Genomic DNA, 25,501 nt, shown 5'->3' with positions numbered 1-25,501 from the left:
AATATCATGACTGGGACAAATTGAGGTATTTTCTTCCAAGTTAAATTCATCACTGAAAATAATCCCCTAATTTTAATTTTGTATCAGTTTTATAACATTTCAGCTATGATGGCTATTCTTTCCATAAATTTCTTGTAAAACTGTAGCTAAGCCAAGAGCGAGTAATGTCGTATTAATAGATATCTGGGTCTTTTTTGCCTTTTTCCACTCAGTTTTAGCAAGGAAGACTAGTGGTTAGAGACATTGTGGTGTAGATATAGCTCAATTCATATACATTTGTGTATGGAAAAAGTATTAAAAATAAAATGTAATGATATATGGTCAAGAACAGATCTTCTAAATGTTTTGGCTAGTGTGAGAATCGGATATCTCTTTCTCTTCTCTTCTATATTCTCTTCTATTGAGACTCAGATTCAGATGTTGGCATGGTATTTTATTAATATTGCTTTGATTTCACAGTGAAATGCAGTAACAAAAACATTACATCTTATTATTTCTGGTTATAGTGCTTCAATTAATTAACATAGGATTAATTAATATATTTTTCCTGATCTCAGATTAATGGTTCTTTAAACTTTGCACTGGAGAGTTCAGAGATAAAAGATATAACTGTCAGAGATGAGGATCTATTGCACCCAACACCTATAGAAATTATAGCTGTTGTTACGGAATCTCTTACAGGTATGTGGTTTAATGTGGTTTTTATAGAACATTGGAAGAGATCAAATCAAAGGTCTTATTTAATCCAGCTGTATCTTTTTACAGTGGGCAGTCATAATCCCACAAGCACACAATATACAGTCTCAGATTGACTACAGTCATTAAATCACATTCATATTTCTTAGCAATTGATATTTGGAGGCATGGTGGTTCTAATTTAGGTACCATAGTTTACCTAAATGGATGGGGTCCTTTTTGTTATTTGTTGGAGAGGGACATTTGATGGGGTTTACAAAAGCTTATTCTATTTTACTCAACAAATAAAAGTGAAAATCACTTTTATTTGAAGTGGTCATTTGAAGCTAAATTTCATAATTTTAAAGGCTCTGGAAACTGAGATAAAGACACATGGTCTACTACTATGCAAAACCATAAACCATCTACAAAACACAAGGCTTAGGATGACATAGTATACTAAGACATTAAGTGATTTGTTTTTTGTCTTAGCCTCTTGTATGAATCTAATCACAGACTGTTGTCACATAATAGTGTGTGTGAATTATCTTACTTCAGTTAAAAGCAAATAAATCTGTGTCTATCATTTTTAAAAAATCTCTGATTGTTATAATAGGAATCTCCCAAAATGCAAGTGCAACAGTATTTCCACAGCTGCATGATTATGTATTAGACTTTTTTGAGTATCCAAGATTCATGAAGCCTTCTCTGAACTTCATTGCTATGGTGAGTAGTGTTGTGTTACTGTTTGCTTCTTTCAGTATCATTTCTGAAATGGACTGAATGAAAGATGCATCAGAAAGATGGAATTACATTCTTAAAAAGCTACAAGTTTTAAGGCAGCCATTTTATTTCTCAAAACCTCCAATTCCACACCAAAACTAAAGAGGCCAAAAGTCTTCATCCCCATCTGACACGTTCACCTGGAGTCTATAGAGTGTGGGCTATAATATTTACCATATTTTTCGGTGTATAAGACACACCGGAGTAAAAGACGCATCTTAATTTTGGGGGGGGGCAAGAAAAAAAGAATTCTGCCTGCCTACCAGCATCAGGATCAGCGACATCCTCATTTCCATTCGGATTTTAATAATGGGAGCGGCCTGAGGAAGCGCGGAAGTCGGGACTTGCTTGGCGAAGCAGGCACTGCACAGGGGGCAAAAGGCAAGGCGCTGCCACCCAAAAACACTGTTGCCGCGATCTCCGCCACCTGGAGATCTCCGGTGCCTCCCCAGTTCCAAAAATGGGGTGTGCAGAGGCAAAGAAAGAGCATCATGTTTTCAGGCGGTTCCAGGCAGCAGAGACCGTGGCAACAGTTTTCGGGTGGCAACGCGTTGCCTTACACCTCCTGCGCAGCACCCAGCAAGCCACTAGTTCCTTGAAGATACAAGACCATTTTCATGAGGATGCGCGGCTGTGCGAATTGCATCGGAGAGGAAAACACGATACATGGAAGCGATGCTTTTGCGAAGTGGGCACTTCTGCGTGAGATGTGTAAGGCTAGGTGGCTCGCCACCTGGCCTGCCCCTTCTCCAGACAACCCAGGCTGAGGGCAGTCTTCTGCTCCTGGCCAGGAGGAAAGAGAAAGTGAGACTGCAGAAAAGGAGGAGGAGGGTGCGCGGCTTTGCGAATTGCTTCAGGGAGAAAAAAGAGCATTACCTCCATGCATGGCATTTTCCGGTGTTTTTTTCCTCAATTCTCCGAAGCAATTTGCACAAAAGAAGGAGAAGGGCATGCGGCTTTGTGAATTTCTTTGGGCAATCGGGGAGGAAAAAGAGCATTGCCTCCATGCATTGCGTTTTCCGGTGTTTTCCTCCTCAATTCCCCGAAGCAATTTGCAAAGCTGCGCACCCTCCTCCTTTTCCACAATCTCACTTTCTGTTTCCTCCTGGCCAGATCCACCTCCCGGGCCAGGAGCAGAAGCCAACTGCCCTCAGCCTGGGTCGTCTGGAGAAGGGGCAGGCCGGCTGGCGAGCCACCTAGCCTTACACCTCTCGCGCAGAAGTGCCCGCTTCGGAAGAGCATCGCCTCCATGCATCGCGTTTTCCTCCCCGATGCAATTCGCACAGCCGTGGGTACTCAGGAAAATGCAGCAGCGGGGATTTTAGGCTGACTACCTCCGAAGAGTGGGGGGGCAGTGGGTGGGTGAGGCTACATTCGGCGTATAAGACACACCCAGATTTTCACCCTCTTTTGGGGGGTAAAAAGGTGCATTTTATACACCGAAAAATATAATAGTATTTTTATTTGAAATCCACATATCCAACGTTGCCCATAAATATTTCTTTATTTTGGTAATTATTAGATTTATATTCTGCCTTTATTTTCGACAACTCAAGGTGGGAAGTTAGAGCAACATTGAAGTTACCAGGTATACCAATTGTTCTCTGCTGCCAAAGATAGTATTGCCATTTCAAATAAATGGTCTACATAACAGTTACTATTGTTTTAAATAATTTTGTCTAAAATTTAATTCGTTTTCAGCTGAAAGTAAGAAGAACTGATAATCATCCACTAACATCTGTTGAACAAAAGAATAATGTCACAATCAGGGTCACACAGTCAAAAATTTCTTATTGGCTATATGAAAATGAATTGCAGAAAAAGAACACAGATTATGAGCTAAACTATCCTGTTCCAGAAGATGGGATTATTCAGATTGAGCTTCCAGTTTCAGCTAATACAACAGTTTTGCATATTAAGGTATATTCCTTTCCTGTCATTTTGTCTAAAGGAAAGCTTTAACTGGCCAGTGAAAATAATTTCAGTATGGAAACTTGTTTAATACCTGTCTTTTTCCTCAACTGTATCTTGCTACTTACCGTATGTAGGTACCATACATACATATGTACTTACCATATGTATGTTGCTTTGTAATAATTGCAATAGAATGTAAGAAGGAAAGTTTCTTCTATTGCTGTTGTTATTAAACCATTAGATAAAACTATTTAAGAATTGCGGTTTGGGTGTGGATGAGGCAAATATATAGGGAGGGGAGTGCCATGGTTTGCTGTGGCTCATTTGTAATCTAAACTGCATTAAAGAGTACCTCGGTTTACAACAGTCCATTTCGTAACTATTCAAAGTTACAACGGCACTGAAAAAAGTGACTTATAACCATTTTTCGCACTTAGTGGCTGTTGCAGCATCCCCATGGTTACATGACCAAAATTCAAATGCTTGGCAACTGACTCATATTTATGACAGTTGCAGTGTCCTGGGGTCATGTAATCACCTTTTGCTACCGTCTGACAAGCAAAGTCAATGGGGAAGCCAGATTCACTTAACTGTGTTACTAACTTAACTGCAGTGATTCACTTAACAACTGTGGCAAGAAAGATCATAAAATTAACAACTGTCTCATCTAACAACATATTTTGAGCTCAATTGTGGTTGTAAGTCGAGGACTACATGTAGTTTGAACAGGGCAAATGCTTATAAGTATGCTGTTAGCAAAATTCATTCTTTGTTTCTCCAAATGAGTATTCAAAGAAAAAGGGTAGGGTTGTATTTTAGGAACTATGCTAAGGGTTAAATCTTCCACCTGTACTATTCCATTTTTAAGGGAGATACACTTTTTATTGTTGTCTTATGTACTCTTTTTTTGCCTTCCTTTTTTTTAAAACAGGCTGAATTTCTGGAGAGTCAGACTTCCATAAGGATACATGAGGTGTTCTACTCACCCAGTTTGTCTTACCTTCAGATTAAAAAAACAAGCAAGGATTTAAAAGTAATTGCTTCTATCAGTAATTGAACAAGTTTTTAAAGTAACTACTCCATTACATTATGATTGGTGTTTTCACTCAAGACCTCTTTATTTTTCCTAGGTTGGGATACCTTTGGAACTCAGCGTTCAGAGCAGCATTCCATTGAATGAGATCAATTATATGGTACTTATTTTTTATTTTTGCAAAATAATTCAGAGCTGATCCTTCCTTAGCTAAGAACCTTGTTCTTTTTCGTTTGGTGTGTAGGTAGGGTATAGCCAAGAGAAAAACCGGGCAAAGGAATAAATAGGTAAACAAGGGCAAAAAAGTAATAAGCTGTTTCTTCGAGGGAACTGATTTTCAACTGCCCCTCTAATAATTGAAGCATATCATTAGACTTCAGTTACCTTAGAACAACAAGGAAAGGCTAAAGTAGAAGAGCTGAATGTCTACTTTTTCTCGAAAGAGTAGAAAAATTATGTCGAGAATTATAGTTGCAACCTGTGTTGTTATTTGGCTTGTTGATATAATGATCATCGGTTTGCTTGCACAGGTATTTTTGGGGAGATTGGGAATTGAGAAATTTGCATGTAGAGGATTTGTTTGGAAGAGTAAAATTTTCTAGAAATCTTTACAAAATTGATTACCTGTCAATATCCAATCTGTCTATGTGTCCCAAGGCAATGTGAAAAAATAGCAATAATTAAAGAATTAAAAATAAAGAATGTTTGATTAAAGATACTTCCTTAAACTAAACTTTTATTACTGATTAAAGAAACAGCCACTTTAACTACATTTTTAGACTATAATTTTGAATGGCCTAAGAAAAAGTTTCATAAATTCAGTTTGTCCCTGAGTTGATACGATCAACTGATGAAAGCTTTAATTTCAAATTAAATATTATATCTGATTCTGTCTTTTCCCAGAGTAACCTTGTATATTTTTCTTTTTAAAAAATGATGTTTGGATTAGAAACCATTAGGTGCCTATTCCACATTATTTTTGTAAGGGCTTCATATGTTTTAGGTGTAGTATTTTTTTTAATTTTTTTTTTACTCATAGGTGATGTCCAGAGGTCAGATTGTGGATGCAGGGAAAAAGAAGACCACAACATTAAGTTTAATTCCAGAAAATTCTTGGGCTCCTATGGCTTGCATAATTGTCTTCTATGTGCATGATAATGGGGAAATAATAAATGATGCTCTACATATTCCTGTTCAACCGGCTTTTAAAAATCAGGTAAATGTACCAGCTTTCCTTTCATAATAAATGGAGAGGTGGAATTTTACAAACCAGCTGTATTAATAGACCATAGGGTTACTGTATATCAGTGCTCCAGAGACGGACTTTAGTATCTTACAAGATGCACATTGGTAGAAAAGCATAGGAGGAGGATTGTTAGATTAAGACAATACTGAAAGCTATTTCTCTTGTTAAAAAAGTATTTTCTTCTAAATCTGTAGCTAGCATAAACCTTTAAACCAAGTCCTCTTGACATAATAGCTAATTAACTAAGTGCCTGAACAACTAGATACCTTCTCGTTGATAGTGTTTTCCATTAGTTTAGTTACATTTCCTTTGGGAATTATAGCCTATATGTTTATTTTGAAAAACCAAAAGGAAAAAAGGAAAGAAAAGGAAGGTGTTATTATATAAATTGTGCATGTTGCATTTCATAATTGCATCGTACTATATTCAGTGCTTTCTAAGAAAGTGAAATAACACATATTAAAATTACATTAAAACAAAGGTTAGAGCAAGTAGAAAACACAGCCATAAAATAAAGTATCTTTAAAAATCAAACAATATAATAACAATATTATTGTCTTGTTAGTACTATTTTTCCCATTTCAATCCCACTGTTGAGCTATAGAATTATTACAAAAGCAATAATTACAGCCACAAGGAGGAAAAAGTAAAAATTAATGCTAAACCACAGAATAATAGTATTGGAGGGAGTACCTGGGGGAATAAAAACACATCTGAGAGTCATATCAAAGTATATGAAGATTGGTACATGGGAGAAGGCTAGGTCTAAAAAGGCTTGTAAATGACAGCAACTTCAAGAAGTACCAGTGAACTTAAAACATTGATAAGGGTAGATGGAAAGACACAGTCCTTCAGGTACAGCCTTACCAAACCATGAAGAACCTCTGTAAGCTGGTAGTTTGAATGGACTGAGATCTGCATTTAGAGTTAGGACCACGATATTCAAACAGCCACTAGATGGCAGCAAACACATAGCATTTTTTTATTTTTTTTATTTATTTTGTCACAACAATATATGTAAGTATCATACAAAAAGATTATATAGTATATAAACATATATATGAGTAAATATTAGGAGGTATAAGCATATATATATATATATAGGAAGAAGAAAAGAAAAACAATAGGACAGGAAAGGTAGGCACATTTGTGCGCTTATGCACGCCCCTTATGGTCCTCTTAGGAATGGAGTGAGGTCAATGGTAGAAAGTTTTTGGATAAAGCTTTTAGGATTATGGGAAGAGACCACAGAGTCAGGTAAAGTATTCCAAGCACTGATGATTCTGTTACAGAAGTCATATTTTCTGCAATCTAGATTAAAGCGGTTGACATTAAGTTTAAATCTATTGGTTGCTCTTGTATTATTGCAATTAAAGCTGAAGTAGTCTTTAACAGGAAGGACATTACAATAGATGATTCTATGAGTTAAATTTAGGTCTTGTCGAAGGCGATGGAGTTCCAAGTTTTCTAAGCCTAGGATTTCAAGTCTAGTGGGATAAGGTATTTTGTTGTTTTCAAAGGAATGGAGAACTCTTCTTGTAAAATATTTCTGGACACGTTCAATTGTATTGATGTCAGAGATATGGTGAGGGTTCCAAACAGGTGAGCTGTATTCTAGAATTGGTCTAGCAAATGTTTTATATGCTCTGGTTAGTAGTGTAGTGTTTTTGGAAAAGAAGCTATGCAAGATTAGGTTTACAACTCTTAGAGCCTTTTTTGCTATGTAGTTGCAGTGGGCTTTGGCACATAGATCATTTGACATCTAAGTGGCATTTCCTGTATCTTTGTAGCTGTTCAACAGTTGTCCAACTTTTTGTAGCCCAGAACTGGTAACTCACACAGTGGTGCTTGCAATTTTGTGAATCTTTGTATTTACAATATTTCTGCATAAATATGGCCTAAAACCTAATTGGTTCTCTGTTTAATTCCTAAAACTAGATAAAGAGAAGTCAATTAAGCAGATGAATCAAAAGTATTCTACAGCACATGTTCATTTACTTACAGAAGAAAATGATTGAAAGCTACACCATATTTGCTTTTCCTATTGCAAATCTGCATAATATACTGAACTTTATTACCGTTTCAGAAGAACTGATTTACCAAATTCAGTTTCCCCATATGCAGCAGTGGTAGGATTCAATTTTTTTTACTACCAGTTCTGTGAGCATGGCTTGGTAGGCGTGGCAGGGGAAGGATACTGTAAAATCTCCATTCCCACCCCACTCCATGGGTAGGATACTGCAAAATCCCCATTTCCTCCCGATGAGCTGGGACTTGGGAGGCAGAGAATAGATGGGGGTGGGGCCAGTCAGAGGTGGTATTTACGGGTTCTCCGGACTACTCAAAATTTCTGCTACCGGTTCTCCAGAACTGGTCAGAACCTGCTGAATACCACCTCTGAGCCACATAGAAATAATGTAATGCTTTCCTCTAACACACAGGCCTCAAATCTTTTTCCTTCATTTATAGTTCTATTTATCAGAAAAAATGTATGATCTTCCATTCAGAAGTAGAACCACTGAGTTTCACAGATCTTTCTCAGGAAGTATATATAATATTATTGCCCCATTTCCGCATCTGGTTTGGCTCTTTAACAATTTTGGGACCTGTTCAATTGTATCATACCGGTAGGTAAATCTGTTTCAAATGTATAATATTTGATATTCCCCAGATTAACATGCAGTGGAGTAAAAATAAAGCTGGACCTGCTGAGGATATCACCCTCAAAATCAAAGTGACAGAACCCCAGACCTCAGTTGGACTTTTAGTTATTGACAAAAGTATAAATTTGTTGGGAAAAAGAAATGATATCACAGAGGATGCTGTAAGTTTCTTTTTTCTTTTGCAAGAGTGCATTGGTTTAGATTTAGAGGCACTGTTTTATTGTGACTAGTTTCCTTAAAATGTTGAAACAAATTGAAACTATAAAACAGTTAATATGCATTAATGTTACTCTATTTTATTTGCAATAAACTTCATTCTCTGATAATCTGAGTAACGTTATATTCTATATCAAACATGTTTGCATTTATTTACTTCATTTTCTGATAAGCTTGCAGTTAAGAAGGAATTTATAAGGATACGTAATTCTCATTTTTGTAAAAATAGATGTCAGGGTGTTACTTGGAACCCTGACAGTAGAATATTCATAGCAAAAGAAATAATGGAAACTAAAAACAATTGTAATGAGTTCACATGCATTTACAAATCATCAGAAAGCTCTTAATGAATGATGAAAAAGAAATAAAATGTCTTTAGACATTTCCAAGAAGTTGTATGCTGATGGTAAAATTGATGGCCAATTATAGCTCAGTTTTGTTGGCATTCTTCACTGCCCTGGTTCAAAATTTTAATTAGTAAATTACTTCCTTGTACAGCAACTCAATTACTAGGCTTCCATCAAACAATTCTCTTCAGAGAAAGGTCATAAAGAATTAATTGTGTTCTGAAGATTTTTTTCATATGCTTTCCACATTGTCATATTAAAATACCATACAGTAATTATTCACCATGTCCTATTTTATTTTATCCGGTTCCTGGGGTTGAAAAATGTGTGTGGCCCACTAACATGGATACTAATATATTGTGTTATCACTGGTTAAATTTTCCTTGAAAAGTGTAAATATTTTTTCAAAAAAGTTGGTTAACTGTTTTATCTTTGATTTATTTCTACTTTTTAAAAAATAGATACACCATGAGCTAAATTTATATGATATAAAACCATCTTATGGGGAAACTGGAAATGCTTTCAGCGTCTTTCAGGTACAGTTGCATTTTATATTGCTGCTAATTTTCATGTCCCGTGATGTGTTTGGTTCCTGAAAAGTCTCTATCTTTCTCCCTTTCACACACACACATCCACACATAAAGAGCTTCCCCATAAGGTAGTATCATAGAAACATACCCTGTTTCCCCTAAAATAAAACATCCCCTGATAATAAGCCCAATTGGGCTTTTGTGCGCATGCACTAAAATACCCCCACTGAACATAAGCCCTCCCTGAAAATATTTAAATGCATGCACAGCTGGTCCCTGCCATTTTCTCTGTTTTCCTCCATGCGCCACAAAATAATAAGACCTCCCCAAAAATAAGTGTTTATTTCGGGTTTCAAAAAATATAAGACAGGGTCTTATTCTCAGGGAAACACGGTAGAAGAGACCTTGGAGGTCTTTTAGTCCACCCTAGCCCCCCAAGCCAGGAGACTTTATTCTATCTGAGGCAAATGGCTGTCCAATCTTTTCTTGAAAACCTCCAGTGATGGAACATCCACAATTTCAGGAGGCAATTCCATTGATTACCGTATATACTCGAGTATAAGCCGACCCGAATATAAGCCGAGGTACCTAATTTTACCACAAAAAACTGGGAAAAACTATTGACTCGAGTATAAGCCTAGGGTGGGAAATGAGGTAGCTACTGGTCAATGTAAAAAATAAAGATAGAGCCAAGTAAAATAACATGAATATTTATTTGAATATTTATTTTTATACTTGATACTTAAATCTTGTTTGTTTGGATAATGCTTGCAGCTGCCTTCCAAAAGTAGGAAGAGGCTTCTATTAATTAAATACAGTTAATATACTCACCTGCTGTATTATAAATAGATTTCACCTTTTGTCATAGTAAAATAGAGTTTGGTGGCAACTTCTTCAGTAGTTTTTGAAAGCTTTCAGATACAAACAAATGTCTCCCAATGCAATGTACTTTATGTCTTGTAAGTAATTTAGACTTTGTACCTACCTACCAGGCATAATTCCTACGAGATATAATAAAAATAGTCGGTTTGGTCTAAAGGGTACCATGCTAGAAAGCCAGAGACCATGAGTTCTGACCTTGGGCTAATCATACTCCTTCAGCTCCGCTTTCACCGTTCGGCTGGACTGGGACCGGCTTGGCTCGGGTCCGCGCGGCGGGGCGGGGGAGCCGCCAGCCTTCTCGGCTGAGGGAGGGAGGGTTTCCCCGACATGCCGAGCGCCGCTCCGCTTTCACCGTTCGGCTGGACTGGGACCGGCTTGGCTCGGGTCCGCGCGGCGAACTGCTCAGCCTTGGGCAAATCCCGCCGGACGATCTCGCCGCCTCTTTGGCGTCTCCTGTGCGGGGTTCCCGAAGTACATCGAGACGTAGACTCGAGTATAAGCCGAGGGGGCGCTTTTCAGCACAAAAAACGTGCTGAAAAACTCGGCTTATACTCGAGTATATACGGTAATTGCTTCCACTGTCAGGAAGTTTCTCCTTAGTTCCAGGTAGGATCTCTCTTTAATGATCTTTCACCTATTGCTTTTTTGTCCTGCTGTCAGATGCTTTTGGTAATCAGTCAACCCCCTCCTCTCTGTGATTGCCCCTCAAGTACTGGAAGGCAGCTATCATGTCACCTCCAATTCTGTATACCCGTATTTTTTGGAGTGTAAGATGCACCTTTCCCCCCCAAAAAAGAAGGTGAAAATCTGAGTGTATCTTATACTCCGAATGTAGCCCCACCCAGCTTCTCAAACGGAGGTTTCAGAGGCTGAAAAAAGCATCAGAAACTAAGCTTCAGAAAAAAAGCCCCAAACAGAGCTTCAGAGGCTTTTTTTCTGAAACTGTTTCGGAGGCTTTCAGAGGCAGAAAAAAAAGCAAAAAAAAGCAAGGCACAGCTGATTACAGGTATTCCGGGAGGCCAATCCACCTGCCAATCAGCTTTTTCCTTATTTTCCTCCCCAAAAACTAAGGCGCGTCTTATACTCCGGTGCATCTTATACTCTGAAAAATATGGTATATATGTACAGTTTTTTTCTGTGTGCTCTAAAGTACATTTTGAAAAATAATTAAAATGTATTTATTTATTTATTTATTAAATGTATATGCTGCCCATCTCATGATCTGAGTCGACTCTGGGCAGCATATACTGATATGTTGCATGTAATTAAACTGAAAAATCTTTTATGTACTGCATTCAGAATAACAATCTCTGGATATGGACTGATGCCAACCTTTCAGAACATGAGGACTATGACGTTGGTAAGTAAAGACAAATCAAGAAATGAATCCAGCATTTCTTCCGTAGATAGCTACTTGACTTTCAAACCTCCACTTCTTTATCTGACTCAGAAAAAAAGGTCTTTCCTATTCTTTTTTCATTAGTACCGCTACTGGATTATGAAATTTTTTATGACATGGATAGCCTATCTGTATTCCATGACTATAACCCAGCACTGAATGACGGTGATCTCCATGTGAGGAAGAATTTTCCAGAGACTTGGCTTTGGCAGGAAATAATGACAAGGTATAAACTTGTGTGAAGATGGCTTTCTTTATTTTCCCTTACAGATAATCATAAATATTTGTGGGACTTCCAGGGAAGAAATTGCAAATTAAGGACAGTTCTGCTAAAGTGGATTGAAGACCTGGCAAATAGAAAAGTTCTGAATTGTGTAACTTTATAGTGAAGGTATCAGTTTCTGAAGAGCAATAAGTGATTCTGTTGCCCTCTATTCCCCCCTCACCTATATAGTGACCTCAGGGCCCATTTTTCTGCTTCTTCTCTGATTTCTTCTTGTGCCATATCCATCATCGGACGTTGGTGATCATGTTGGAGATCCTATTTTTATTGACAATCGCACGAAAAAGTGCTGCTGAGGTTTGTCCAAACAGAGTCCCTTAGATTTTGAAGCCATGATGTTCTTCTTCTGCCCAGACCTTATTTGCTTTCAATCTTTCCCTAGCGGATTAAGTGAAGTATGCTGTACTTTTCCGGGTGTCGCATCACTTGCCCAAAATATTCTAACTTCCCCTCCTTTTTTTGATGATTTTCCTTGGCTTTCCATGGCAGCTTCCTCATTTCTGATTTTGTCAACCTAGCTTATATATAACAGTCGCCTGTAAATCCACATTTCAAATGCTTCTAGTCTCTTCAAGTGGTGTTCTGTCTGAGACCAACTCTACTTCGTAGAGCATGTCTTCTCTGACACCCACTTCTATCCTTTGCCACCTTAAGTGATTCTGATTATTTTGGCTTAAGTGCTTTATTTGGTTGCAAGCTAACCTCAGCAGCTTACTGGTTATTTTGCAGATGAAGGAATGGCTTTTCATTTGAGTTCTGACTTTGTTTTAATATTTGCATTAAGTGAACAGAACTAAATACATTTTATTAAAGAGTTTAAAAATACAGGTAGTTGAATCTTGATTTTATCATTCAGCAACTGTTTGAAATTATGATGGCACTGATTGAAGGGTGATTACAATTGGTCCTCAGTTCTAGCTTTCTCAGCAACCCCCCCCCCATGGTCACATGATCACGATGTGAGCACTTGACAACCAGGTTGCACTTACGATTGGTTGAAGTGACCCACAATCATATCACGGCCATTTGCAACTTTTCCTGAGGGCTTCTCCAGAAAGCCAATAGGAAAGCTAGAAGGGAAGGTCAGAGGCTACTGAGGTAAGTCTCTTCCCCCAACATGCAACCTCTCCCAGAACCACCGTCCTGCAGTCTCCTTATGAGAAGCAATCATTTGGAGCCCAGATGGACAGTCTCATTCTTTACTTATCTGAAGAGGTTCTGTGGGATCAGTGTTGCCAGTCTGTTGGTCTTAGTCATATTTCTGTTCCTCTGGAGTTTTAGCTTGCCATTGCCTCATCCAGAAATGCCCAAGGAAAATTAAATCTTATATATCCAAGTTTTATTTATTTATAGTTGATATCGGAGGTTATTTTTTTCTGAAAAATGGACTGTTCTATTGAAAAACAGCTTATCAGATGGCCATTTTTTTCCAATCACCTAGCTTCCCCTAACTGGAGTTGAACTAAGCTGAAATTGATGGCTATTTTGTTTCACATTTCTCCAAATGTATATATTTCTTTGGACCAGTGTGTATTGTGAGAGCCAGTTTGGTATAGCGGATAGAAACCAGGAGACCAAGAGTTCTAGTGCCAACTGAGACAAGAAGCAAGCTGATTTGGGCAAGTTAGACCAGTCAGTCTCTCTCAGCTGTATTTAGGAGGTAATGACAAACCTCTTCTGAAAAACCTTGCTGAGAAAACTTCAGGGATTTTTCCAGATAGTTGCAAGGAATCAAAACTAACTTGAAGACAATCTTACAGAGTGTATTGTGGTAAATGATAAAGTGTGTAAGAAAAAATAATGTCTAAAAATGTAACAGATGCCTGCTGGAACATATACCCAAAAGAAGATCCTTAGATTACAATACTTTAAATGAACATTTAGAATCAAGTGTTTCTATGTCTTGTAATGTTTTCAACTCTCCAAAACATATATTATATGTGACAGTTACCTTCATACTGGAAGACCATGAGCATAGTGCAAATTGGGTCTACCATGAGCGTAGTGCAAATTCCTTACTATTCCTGTAAAAAATTAATTAAGCAAAATAAGATTCCTGTACCAGGAAAGTCACTCTAGATTTGCTGTCCCTTTTATTCTGTCTTTTCTCATATTTAGATCTACTGAAGCAACAATAAATGTTACTGTTCCTGATACCATTACATCCTGGGTAGCCAGTGCATTTATAATATCTGAAAATCTTGGATTGGGTGTGATGAAAATACCCATTGAGGTAATGAATCATTAAGTTGTTCTGCTCATTTGCTGTGAAAATAAGAATTTACAAGCATTTGTTGAAGTTCATATTTAATAGCATAGCTTCTGTTCAGTAGTTCTTTAAAGTCTCTTAATCATTCTTTTTTTTTAACAAATATTTCTATACAACCTATCATCAACATTTTATATCAGGATAGTTTATTTTAATGCAATAAAAATCAAACCCAAATGAAACTGAAAATATAATATTTGTTGTCTATGAACATAGCAGCCTTAAAATAAGATAATTTTCAGGTGTTATATTTTAGCATAAGATATGTAGAAGCTGGGATGTTTCAAGCAACTTTCCAAAGATTTGCATGTGCCAAGGACCTAGAGGACAGAGTCATGATAGAGAAAATTCTCTAAGTGAAACTCAATTATATTGAAATAGTGAGCGTGTCAGTCATATATTAATAGTATCGGGTAGTTGGGCATAATGACTCTTCTGCTTTTTATAGAGATTATGGACTTTGAGCAAAGAGTGAAAACATGCTAGCTGATTTAATGTAACATTGTTTTGATAGATTTTTCAAACCCACTTCCATAAGAATCTTTCCCAGCATACTGTAGCTCAGCAAACTCTGTCAATCTCTACTGTAATTGTAGAGATGGTGAAACCAGCTGAGGGGAACACAGCAAACTGCTGAGAAGAGCTTTTGGTATGTTGTGTCTAGAAAAGTCTAGAAGTCTGGAAAACTAGTAAAGCAACTAGAACATTGCAAGAGATGAACAGACTGTAGAGGGCAGTCCAATATAAGAAAAAGGGTTGGTGAGTCAACAACCAAAGTGTTTTCACAATAAAGTTAACTTTTTGTTGCCTTAAAAATAGAGAAGGCTTCCTGTTCTTTACAAGATCTGCAATATTCTATATTCTTGGCTCCTCCTCCAGGGCTTTTCAGATGACATGGGAATAGTATGGGCTTGGTGCTCTGAGGCTCTAACTTGGATTATTTTAAGAAAAGAATTTTAGTTTAAAATATGGAATTAATATAATAAACAACATTCAGTGTGAAGTCTTAGATTTTACTAAAACAAAACGTTTGTTGAGGTCCAGATCTTGAATTTGCACCTGCCCTTACACATGTATTAAAAAAAATATTTAGAGGCATCTTCTCATTCAATGTTTTGGATTTAGATCTTAAAGTTTATTTCAGGATTAGATACAAAATGCAGTTAATATTTATTTAATGCATATTGGTAGATATTGTTTTAATGAGGCACTTTCAGGCTTTATCAAAGGATGTGCTTGGCTGCACATGCTTACAGTTGAATACCCTTTATACATTCAAAACCAGAGTTTCACTCCGGTTTTCTCAGTGACTGATTTCACCACTGTACATTCTTGGCTTGTTTAGTTCCTATTCAGAGTGTTCCATATGGTTACATTATGTTACATATTAATGTCCATGAAAAATATTTGTAGAGAAACTGAGTGTTTCACAGGCTTTATGTATATAGCATTCAGTTTTAACTTGGTAAATTATTAACAGAAATTCCTTTTGTGTGGTTTAATTTTGCTTTGCTATAATCTAGTCCATCCCATTTATTTTCCTGCTAAATTTCCTTGAAGATCTTTCTCTCTCAAAATCTGAGAGAGTTTGGTAGCAACTTTTAATCAGATGCACAGACTGCCTTATCTGATGGAGGATTTAAATATGTAAAGATAAGGCAGGAGAAGGAAAATATAATGCAGATGAAGACTACACTGTGAATATAGTATGAGTCATAAGTTTTAATCAAGAGTTGCATATACAGATAGGCTTCCCTCTTTGAACTTCATCTCCCTCTACATTCATCACTCTCTGCTAACCACTTGACTGTCTGCTTTATGAATCCATAGCCAGTCCAAATGCTAATTGGAACTTTGGAAATATGTGGGAAATCATTCTTTAATTTCAGCTCATGACTCAGATCTCATAGATCACATTATTGTTTTATATTTTGGCATGAGAAAAAAATGTATGATATATTTATCTTGAAGAGGTGGGTTATAAGCACCATGACCTCACTTAGAGCACAAGTAATACTGAAGAGCTGCTGAACTTTTAAGGAATGTAGCACTTATCTTTGCTTTTTTAGAGGAAAAGTCAATGCCATCAGTACTGAAATGAAGTAAGAAAGCTTGCATATTTTGTACTTCGACTTCTTGTGCCTCGAACAGATATAGAAAGCACTACTTTTCAGAAAAGAAGTTGAAAAATATGGGAAATATTTTTGTAACGTGGGGCACCAACTAATTATAATCATTACCAGCTGTTTCTGCTTCACTTGATTCTTCCTATTTTTGAGTCTGAAAATTGAAGATTTGAAGCAAGCTTCTCTATCTCTTAACTAATTTATTGGGCATGCATTTCAAAGCATGCCAAATATATTTAATCTCTGTCTTTTTAGGTACAGTGTAGAGCTAGGAAATATTTTATAATCCTTTTCTCAGAATTTTCCATTTTTTCAGGGAAAACTTTTCAAAAACAGGGAAGTGTTCTCCTCTCTGATCTTCAAATCTCTAATTCCTAATTAACAAATAATATTTTAATATTGTATAACTTTTGTTTTTCAGTTAGAAGTCTTCCAGCCTTTTTTTGTTTCCTTAAATCTTCCTCCTAGTGTCATAAGAGGAGAACAATTTATATTGGAAGTAAACATCTTCAATTATTTGAAAGAAAGCACTGAGGTAAACATATTGAAACTTTGTGTTTTATATATATCAATATACATACATACATACGTACGTACATAATTTTTATTGAATTTTCTTTGCTATTACCACTCTAGGTTAATTTCAGTCTGATTTATTTTTTAATACTTATTGTTTATAAAGTAAGCATTATTAGGTATTATTATCCCCCTAGTTTAAAAGAAAATATGAGCATAAATATACTTACGCATATATTAGGATTTTGCACCAATCCGAGGATTTAGTTTGGAGGCAGATATGGAAAACAGCTTGGTTTGACTCATAAACCATGCAGTTCAAGTACTCCTCCTCATCAGATGCTTGACTTGAGAAGTTGGGAATAGAGATCCAATTGGGTAGGTTGATAACAAGGGTCAGTTTTGCCTCTGCTCTTCTGAAAGACCTCAGTAAAGCACTTCAAAATCCTTCTAAGATAAGCAGAACTGAAGATGAGCCCAGAGAGATGTTTCCCCTTCCCCAAATATTGCAGCTTGAGAGTTAAACCAGATAAATTGCTCCTTTATAATTATTAGTAACTCCAATTCCCACTCTGCTATTCATTCTGGCATTTTTCTTCTAGGGAACAATACAATTAAGTTCTATCTTACCTCAAAATGTTGAATTACAACTGAAGCTTTAGTGAGGCTCAAATTGTTTTGGCCACTTCATGCTGCAATGTTGTGGCTAAGCCCAGGTGTGCATATCCTTTATATCTATCAGTGTTTTGGTAGGAGCATTTTTATGTTTTGCCAAGTTTAGGAACTTCCAGATGTAATTCTATATTTTTTAGTTTTGTTTCCAGAGGGAGTTTTTCTCTGATATCTTGTTTTCTTTCTCTCTTTTCAAAATACGGTTTTCAGTCTTCTGTTCATTCCGCCAGCCTCAACACTGAAGTTATAATGTTAACTATTGGTGCTAGTAGAATAAAACATTAACTAACTACTTCTGTTTTGTAGGTAACAGTTACCCTTGAAACGAGTGATAGCTTTGAAATTTTTGTTATCTCTAATGATATAAATGCCATTGGAAACCAACATACTGTTTGGATACCAAGTGAAGATGGGAAGACCGTTTTCTTTCCGATTAAGCCAAAGCAGATTGGCGAAATTCCCATCAGAGTGACGGCAATATCACCCATTGCTTCTGATGCTATTCTCCAGAGACTATTAGTGAAGGTAATTTAAAGGAGCCATATTTCAAGAATCTTTTTCTGGGACAGCTGAGAAGCTTATACCCAAGTCCCATTTTGAACATTTTTAAAAGCATCTGTGGATCATTCAAAAAAAAAAGTCAGAAAATCTCGTAATAAAATACTGAAGAAGATGAGGTTGGGGTTGTCTTGAAGCTGAGGGGATGGGTAGGGCCTGGTTTTAAGTAAGGTTTAATAAACCAGTTTCATAGTTTTTAACTAAATTTCCTTAAGTAAGTAAGGGTTAATTAAGTAAGGCAGGGTTTCTAGTTTGCCAAATGAGGTGATGGCAGACATTGAAATCTATATTGCCAGTTCCTGATACAGACCGTGAGTGACTGGACAAAGCCACACTTATATATAATAAGATTCAATTGTGATGAAATCTTTCAAGCTTCTGAAATGGGAGCATATGAAAAAATGCTTACTTTTGCAATATTTTTCATTTGCTTGAATATGGTTCTCGGCGCTCCTTCAGAAATTGTTGAATTGCACCTTTTAATAGTCAGAATGAAAAGGGTTGAAAGAATTGAGACTATTACATTACGGGAACTTTAATTTGTATGTTGGCTTGCTGTTTTTGGAATATATTCCCCCTTCTCCACAGTCACTCAAAAACAAAGCTTTTCCCTCATAAAATGTGTACTCCATGAAATGTTGTGCTGGTTACTGGCTTGACTTGGCTTCAAAAACATCCTGGAGCAATTCATAGAAGAATGAGGATCAATGGCTAATATAGGTAGTCCTTGACTTACAACAGTTTGTTTAATGGTCATTTGAAGTTACAATGGCACTGAAAAAAGTGACTTACAATCTGTCCTAGGGCCTGTAACCCTTGTATCACATGATCAAAATGGACACATGATCAAAATTCAGGTCCTTGGACATAAACAATTATTGTTTACATGTGTAATACTTGTCTATTTCTAATAGGCTGAAGGATTAGAACAAACTTACTCAGAGACAGTTCTTTTGGACTTATCCAAAAGAACTAATCTTACGGAAATTTTGAATTTCAATTTCCCCTCTGATGTAGTTCCTGGCAGTGAAAGAGTGCAAGTTACAGTTACTGGTAAGCATAACTATTTCCTCGGAATACAGTTTTTAGCTATTTCTAATTGCTGGGTGAATCATCATGTTAGTTACCCTGTTTCCTCAAAAATAAGACATCTCCTGATAATAAGCCCAATCGGGCTTCTGAGCGCATGCGGTAAAATAAGCCTTCCCCTGAAAATAAGCCCTCCCCAAAAATATTTAAACGAAGAGCTGGAAATCAGGTAAGACGGCAAGAGGAGCCCCAAGTTGCTCCATGTGCCCAAAATAATAAGAGCTCCCTGAAAATAAGGCCAACCGCTTATTTCAGGTTAAAAAAATATAAGACAGGGTCTTATTTTCGGGGAAATACGGTATTTAACTATTTATTTAGTTACTAGTGTTATTTTAAATTGCTTGTGTGTGTGTGTATTGTATGGATGGAAAAAAGATGATTCTTGAGATACTTTATATATCAATTTATGTAACTGGTTTATTTCATTATCTTTTTTTAACTAACATCATTCTCTTGTTTAAATTAACATGTCATTCTTTATCTGCTGCTTATGTGAATATCTTTTTATTAATATTATTGATTTTGTTTTAAAAAAAGAATTATGATGCTGATGTTATCTAATCTTCCTCTAACCTTCCATGGTTGAATGTCAGTACCAAAATGGAAGATTCCTATATTACCCTAGCCTTTCCCAATTGACATGGGAATTTCACAATTCATACAATTCTCAGTAATGGCCATAAGGCTGGGTGCTCTGAAAATTGAAGTCTATACATTAAGAGACTAGTTAGTTTGGGGATGCCTAGAATTAAAATGTTTTTTCATGGTAATACTTACATTGATTTTGACCCTAAAACAAGCTAGCAGGTTGAGAGAATTGATTAAAAAGTTTGTTATAGAACATTTTAATCTCCCCCTTTGGTCTTTGTTTATATGTTTACTTGTTGTTAGTGTTGCCCCTTCCATTACTGACTTGCAAATTTTATCTTTCAGGTGACAAACTTAGTTCCTCTATCAGTGGTTTGGAGTCACTAGTCAAGATGCCTTATGGTTGTGGAGAACAAAACATGATTAACTTTGCACCTAATATTTATATTCTGGATTATTTGAGTAAAACAGGCAACCTCCAAACCCAATTTAAATCAAAAATTGTGTCTTATATGAGAGAAGGTAGGGATATGTTTGGGTAACAAATGTACAATTCAATGTGCATTCCTTTGAAAGCATTTAGACCAGCTGTTTATTCTTGAAGGAGGTTTTGTTTGAGATAAGCTGTAACACTATTGTAGCATAAATAATAGAGACTTTAAAAATGCACTCACTTTAGGAAGCTGGTTCCATATAGTTGTTTCATTTCTGTATTATTATGAAGTTACAGTCCATATGATTTGCAGATGTCCCTGGACTACATAGTTGCATTTTGAATACAACTGGGCCATTTTAAATTTTAGTTTAAATAATTTGGTAGTGTTACACCAGGAGTAACTGTATTTAGACTGACATCCCAGATCAGTCTCCCACAAAGATAGAACAAAAGCTACTAACCACAGAAACAGTTTTGTTTGCTTTGTTTAACTCCATGGGTTACATTTCGCCTGACATTTGAACTTTGGCTACTCCAAAGTTGCACAGTTACTTTAAAAAATGATGAACATCTGTTTTTTAAAAACCTCTTTGAAGTCTGCAAGCAGTCTGTCACTTCCTGTAGATTGATTTATTTTGCCATGCTTTTGTTAAAATTCTCCAAACATTAGTTTTATTGAAGTTATTTAAAATGAGTCATAATATTATGCTAAATTGAAATTTAGTAATTATTGTTTCACTTAAATATTACCTGGTTTGGGGTTTAATATTCTTTGAGAACATTCAAATAATTCATGTTCTTTGTATTCTTTTCTAGACAGAACAGAAAGTGCCTTTAATGTTAAAAACAAGTATTCATCTTTGCATTGTTGTCTAATAATAGTAGTAATGGCTTTTGTTATTGGTACAGTAGTAGTATTTAATTGTTTTCTATTTCTCATTTTAAGGCTGATACTTAATTGTGAATCATGTGTATACAATATAGTAGTAGATAACCAATATAGCTTAAATTTTATATCATGTACCCACATTCCTGAGAAGGTTTTGCTAGATAATAATTTAAGCTTTATTATTCTCAGCTTCGTATTGAACTCTTTATAAAAAAATCCTTCCACCTGTTCACCAATTTTATTTTATTTTTACAAATTTGGCTTTGTTTCGTCATGGCCCTAATCATTCTCCTATTACTTATAGGCTTCAGGCTATCTTTCAGGATCTTATCTATAGACCTTTCATTGCCTGAAATGGTGCCGTTGATATTCCCTGGCAAAATGACCACTTTGGGATAGCATTACTTCAAATTACTTGTCAGGTTTTATGAAGTTAATAGAGGAAATAGTAGGTCTATTTTCTATCTAAGCCTCTCTGTTCCCATTCTCACCCCTAATCCCTTAAATGCCCTTTCTGGTGATGTTACATTCAGAAGGTTGGGAAACTGAATTTTAGTCTCCAGCTCTCAGAAGTTGCCTGTCTCTGTATTATGTTGTTTATACTTCATAATGGGAATATATAAACAGTGTTTGAGTAAATTCAATCCTTGTGGATTTTAGCAGATTAGGCTATTAGCTTCAGTGAGGGATAAATCTTTCAGAACTGCATCTTCTGACAATGCAGACTGCTTAGTTTTTTCAATATGCTTCTCATATTTCATTTGTTCAGGTTATCAAAGAGAGCTTCTCTATAAAAGACCTGATGGTTCTTTCAGTGCCTTTGGAAACAGTGATCCCTCTGGGAGTACGTGGTGAGTATCTATATTGTTGCACAGTACCCAATATATAGTTTTCATATTTTTTTTATTATAACTTATTACAAACTCACATCATAAAATGGGCTGTTGGTAGCCCTTTGAGCTCTATTTTTTCCAAATTAAAAACCTTGCTGGCTGGGGAATTCTGGAAGTCCACACATCTTAACATAACCCAGGTTGAGAAACAGTGATCTAAATCAGTCATTTAATACCATGTTTCCCTGAAAATAAGACCCTGCCTTATATTTTTTTGAACCCCGAAATAAGCGCTTAGCCTTATTTTTGGGGAGGTCTTTTTAATTTTGGCCGTGTGGAGCAAGATGGGGATCCTCTTGCCATTTTATCTGATTTCCAGGTCTGTCTCCCTAATCCTAAGCAGAGGAAATGGTGGGGACCGGCTGCGCATGCATTTAAATATTTTCAGGGAGGGCTTATTTTGGGGAGAAGGCTTCTTATCCAGGGAGATTTTATTTTTGGGAAACACAGTAAAAAGAATTAGTTTGGACAAAAATGTATAATGGTATACTTTCATTATACTTTCATTCTAGGTTATCAGCTTTTGTATTAAGAAGTTTCATTCAAGCACGACCATACATTGATATTGATCCATATATCCCGGAAAGAACAGCTGCTTGGATCCTGAGTCATCAGAAATTCAGTGGAGAATTTGAGGAGCCTGGACGAGTTCTAAATACCGAGCTTCAAGGAGGCACTAGTGATTCTGTTTCACTGACAGCTTATATCTTGACTGCTCTATTAGAATATCAGTTCAGTGAGGTAGTAATGATAGTGATCTTAATGTATTTGAAACAAATTACCGTAAAGCTGTTTACAATATAGGCTAGTGCTTTAAATCAGGATAATGCCAAAGAATGCATTTGAAGCTGCAGTATTCTCAGTCAGGCAACCAATCCTTTTTTCACAATCTGATTTCTTACAGATGTGTTGGATTACACATCTGATTAGCTTTATGGGAATATGGGTGTATAAGAACATCTGCTCAATAAAGGAAGGGTGATCTATACTGATTGCCAAAAGCTCACGGATTTAGTCAGGAGTTATTTCCAGTTCTACTTCAAAAAGGCCAGGAATTGAATCTGGGACCTCTTATGCTAGCATATTATGTCTTGCTCTTCTCAAATGAGGCTTTCTCTTTGCAGAACAGTATTCTGCTTGATTAATGGTGAGATTAATTAACAATTGTGCAGAAATGGGGGAACTTTATCTTTTACAAAGTGGAATAGGACAGGAAAGTTTTTTGCAGCATGAATTGACTTTTGTTTCCTAAAGAGTCACATTCCTGGTAGGTAAATATCTTTTCAAAAGATTTAGTAATGAAGGAGCATCTGGGCATTGATTGTTATACTGTATGACGTAATAGCACAGATTCACATTTACATTTCTGAAATATTTTCTCTTTTCTTGTGTGTGGAATTAAACAATTTGGCTTGGCCCAAGATAAATATAGGTAGATACCAGAAATAGGTAGAAGCCATAGTATTGCTATACGCATTCTAATAGGAACAAGGTTAGTTCAAAATCCTCCAGCATCATCTCATTCTAAGTCAATAGTTATGTGTCTCCTAATAGTTATATGAACGACTGGAACTTAAGAATGTTATTACCAAGGCAATTTTTATTCTTTAGTGCAAATCAATTTCGAGGGATTGTAATGCAAAGAAACATACAAACTGCATATGGCTTGCAATTATCACCACCGCCATCAGTAATACTGATGTTTTTGTTAGACCCTAAATTAAGGCAGGCAGCAAAAATGGAATTTTGAAAATCACAATATGTGGTCTGTTCATAACGATACTGCGTTTCCTTGCTAGCTGTCTTCTGCCTTTTAAGAGTTCAATGCAGGTAGTCTTTGACTTGTGTCTGTAATTGAGCCCGCAATTTCGGTTGTAAATTGTGATGGTCATAAAATGGGTCATCACATAACCGTGCCTGATTTTATGATTTTATATAGTATTTTATGATTTTATTTTAAGTGAATAACGTGGCCGTTAAAGCAACCCCCCCCCCTTTTTTTGGAAACTGGAAGTAAGAACATGTGTTTGTGGGATGCTGCAATGGCTGAAAATGTGGGCCAGTTGCCTAGCAACCATTTGACCATAGGGTATAGATCAGAGGTGTCCAAACTTGGCCCCTTGAAGAGTGGTGGACTTCAACTCCCAGAATTCCCCAGCCAGCATGAGCTATAAATATGAGCAAGTTGCTGGCTGGGGAATTCTGGGAGTTGAAGTCCACCACTCTTCAAGGGGCCAAATTTGGGCATCCCTGGTATAGATGGATGTTGGATTGTAAGTCCCTTTTTTTGAGGTTGGTCGTAACTTCAAACTGTCTATAGTCCACTCCTCCCAAGCATATTTAGAGGGTTACAGTTTGTACTGTCTTGCTCAATTCGTTTGTTGTTATGTTTTGTAGCGCATCCCACATTTTAGCATTATATGTTTTTATCTTGAATATAAAATTGCGGTGTGTTTGCCATAAAGACTACTACGAGTTACTCTGGTTAACTGTAAAGTATCTCTTAAGGTGTTACTTTGCTTTTTCCAGAATGATAAACCTATAAAAAAAGCGCTGGGTTTTCTTGAATTTCAATGGAATAACGTCATATTGGATAATCATACGCTGGCTCTTGTGACTTATGCATTATCACTTGCCAAAAGTACAGCAGCAAAGGGAGCTCTCGACAAACTGAACGAGAGATCAGAACGACAAGGTAGTGTAAAGTAGTTTTTCTGCCTGGGTGAGTTATCTGACATTCCAGTTACACTTAGGGCAATATATGCCAATGGAATAAAAGAAAGGAAACATAAAATGGGTTGATGTGATCTAGTTCAAAGTTATTTATGATCAAGTTTAAAATGCTTAGTGTTAGAATACAATTACAGGATAGCTTTTGGTATTGAATTCAATTCAGTTCAACAATGTTAAAGGCTCTATTTAAATTAAAAATGTTCAGGTAGCAAATAATTGCATGTGAACTATTATCTGATTTGTGCTTTTTCTGCTGCTGTAAAGAAAATGTAGATCACATTCATTGAGCCTCTAATCTGTACCTCGCTGTTCAGTTGGCCACTTATTAAAATTTAGTAAGACAGAACTGAGTAAAATTGGATCTGAAGACCTAAATGGCACATTCCAACAGTAAGACTTTATAATTTGTATATTCTTTTCAATGTAGAATATTTATAATAATAATAATAATAATAATAATATTTTAATTTGTATACCGCCCTTCTCCCGAAGGACTCAGGGCGGTGAACAGGCAGATAAAATATAAATACACACAATAATTTAAAACAACCCTTAAAAAACTGATTTAAATGCCCAAAACGTTAAAAACATACTCCCCTGTAAAATAACACAATTTTAAAAACCCATCTAATAAAAATAAAAATCAGGCTAGTCCAGCCATATGAAATAAATAAGTTTTAAGTTCGCGGCGAAAGGTCTTAAGGTCAGGTAATTGTCGGAGTCCGAGGGGAAGTTCGTTCCACAGGGTCGGAGCTCCCACA

The 25,501-nt window shown here is 36.4% G+C and overlaps 1 protein-coding gene across 1 annotated transcript in view; it reads left to right on the top strand.

The window, feature by feature from the left end:
- CD109 (CD109 molecule) overlaps window positions 1–25,501 on the top strand; it is a 76,423-nt gene that overhangs the window by 19,885 nt on the left and 31,037 nt on the right. Inside the window, exons 9-26 of the mRNA XM_058176242.1 lie at window positions 558–681; window positions 1,292–1,401; window positions 3,160–3,378; window positions 4,304–4,405; window positions 4,503–4,565; window positions 5,445–5,621; window positions 8,323–8,475; window positions 9,339–9,413; window positions 11,589–11,649; window positions 11,773–11,914; window positions 14,090–14,204; window positions 16,788–16,901; window positions 17,861–18,079; window positions 19,027–19,165; window positions 20,135–20,311; window positions 21,884–21,965; window positions 22,520–22,748; window positions 24,537–24,702. Of these exons, the coding sequence (XP_058032225.1) occupies window positions 558–681; window positions 1,292–1,401; window positions 3,160–3,378; window positions 4,304–4,405; window positions 4,503–4,565; window positions 5,445–5,621; window positions 8,323–8,475; window positions 9,339–9,413; window positions 11,589–11,649; window positions 11,773–11,914; window positions 14,090–14,204; window positions 16,788–16,901; window positions 17,861–18,079; window positions 19,027–19,165; window positions 20,135–20,311; window positions 21,884–21,965; window positions 22,520–22,748; window positions 24,537–24,702 (2,467 nt within the window). The remainder of the gene's footprint in view (window positions 1–557; window positions 682–1,291; window positions 1,402–3,159; window positions 3,379–4,303; window positions 4,406–4,502; window positions 4,566–5,444; window positions 5,622–8,322; window positions 8,476–9,338; window positions 9,414–11,588; window positions 11,650–11,772; window positions 11,915–14,089; window positions 14,205–16,787; window positions 16,902–17,860; window positions 18,080–19,026; window positions 19,166–20,134; window positions 20,312–21,883; window positions 21,966–22,519; window positions 22,749–24,536; window positions 24,703–25,501) is intronic.

The sequence above is a fragment of the Ahaetulla prasina genome, chromosome 1 (genome assembly GCF_028640845.1).
Source record: "Ahaetulla prasina isolate Xishuangbanna chromosome 1, ASM2864084v1, whole genome shotgun sequence".
Classification (NCBI taxonomy): Eukaryota; Metazoa; Chordata; class Lepidosauria; order Squamata; family Colubridae; genus Ahaetulla; species Ahaetulla prasina.
Note: the sequence above shows the minus strand (reverse complement) of the source record. Positions and strands in the feature narration are given on the sequence as shown.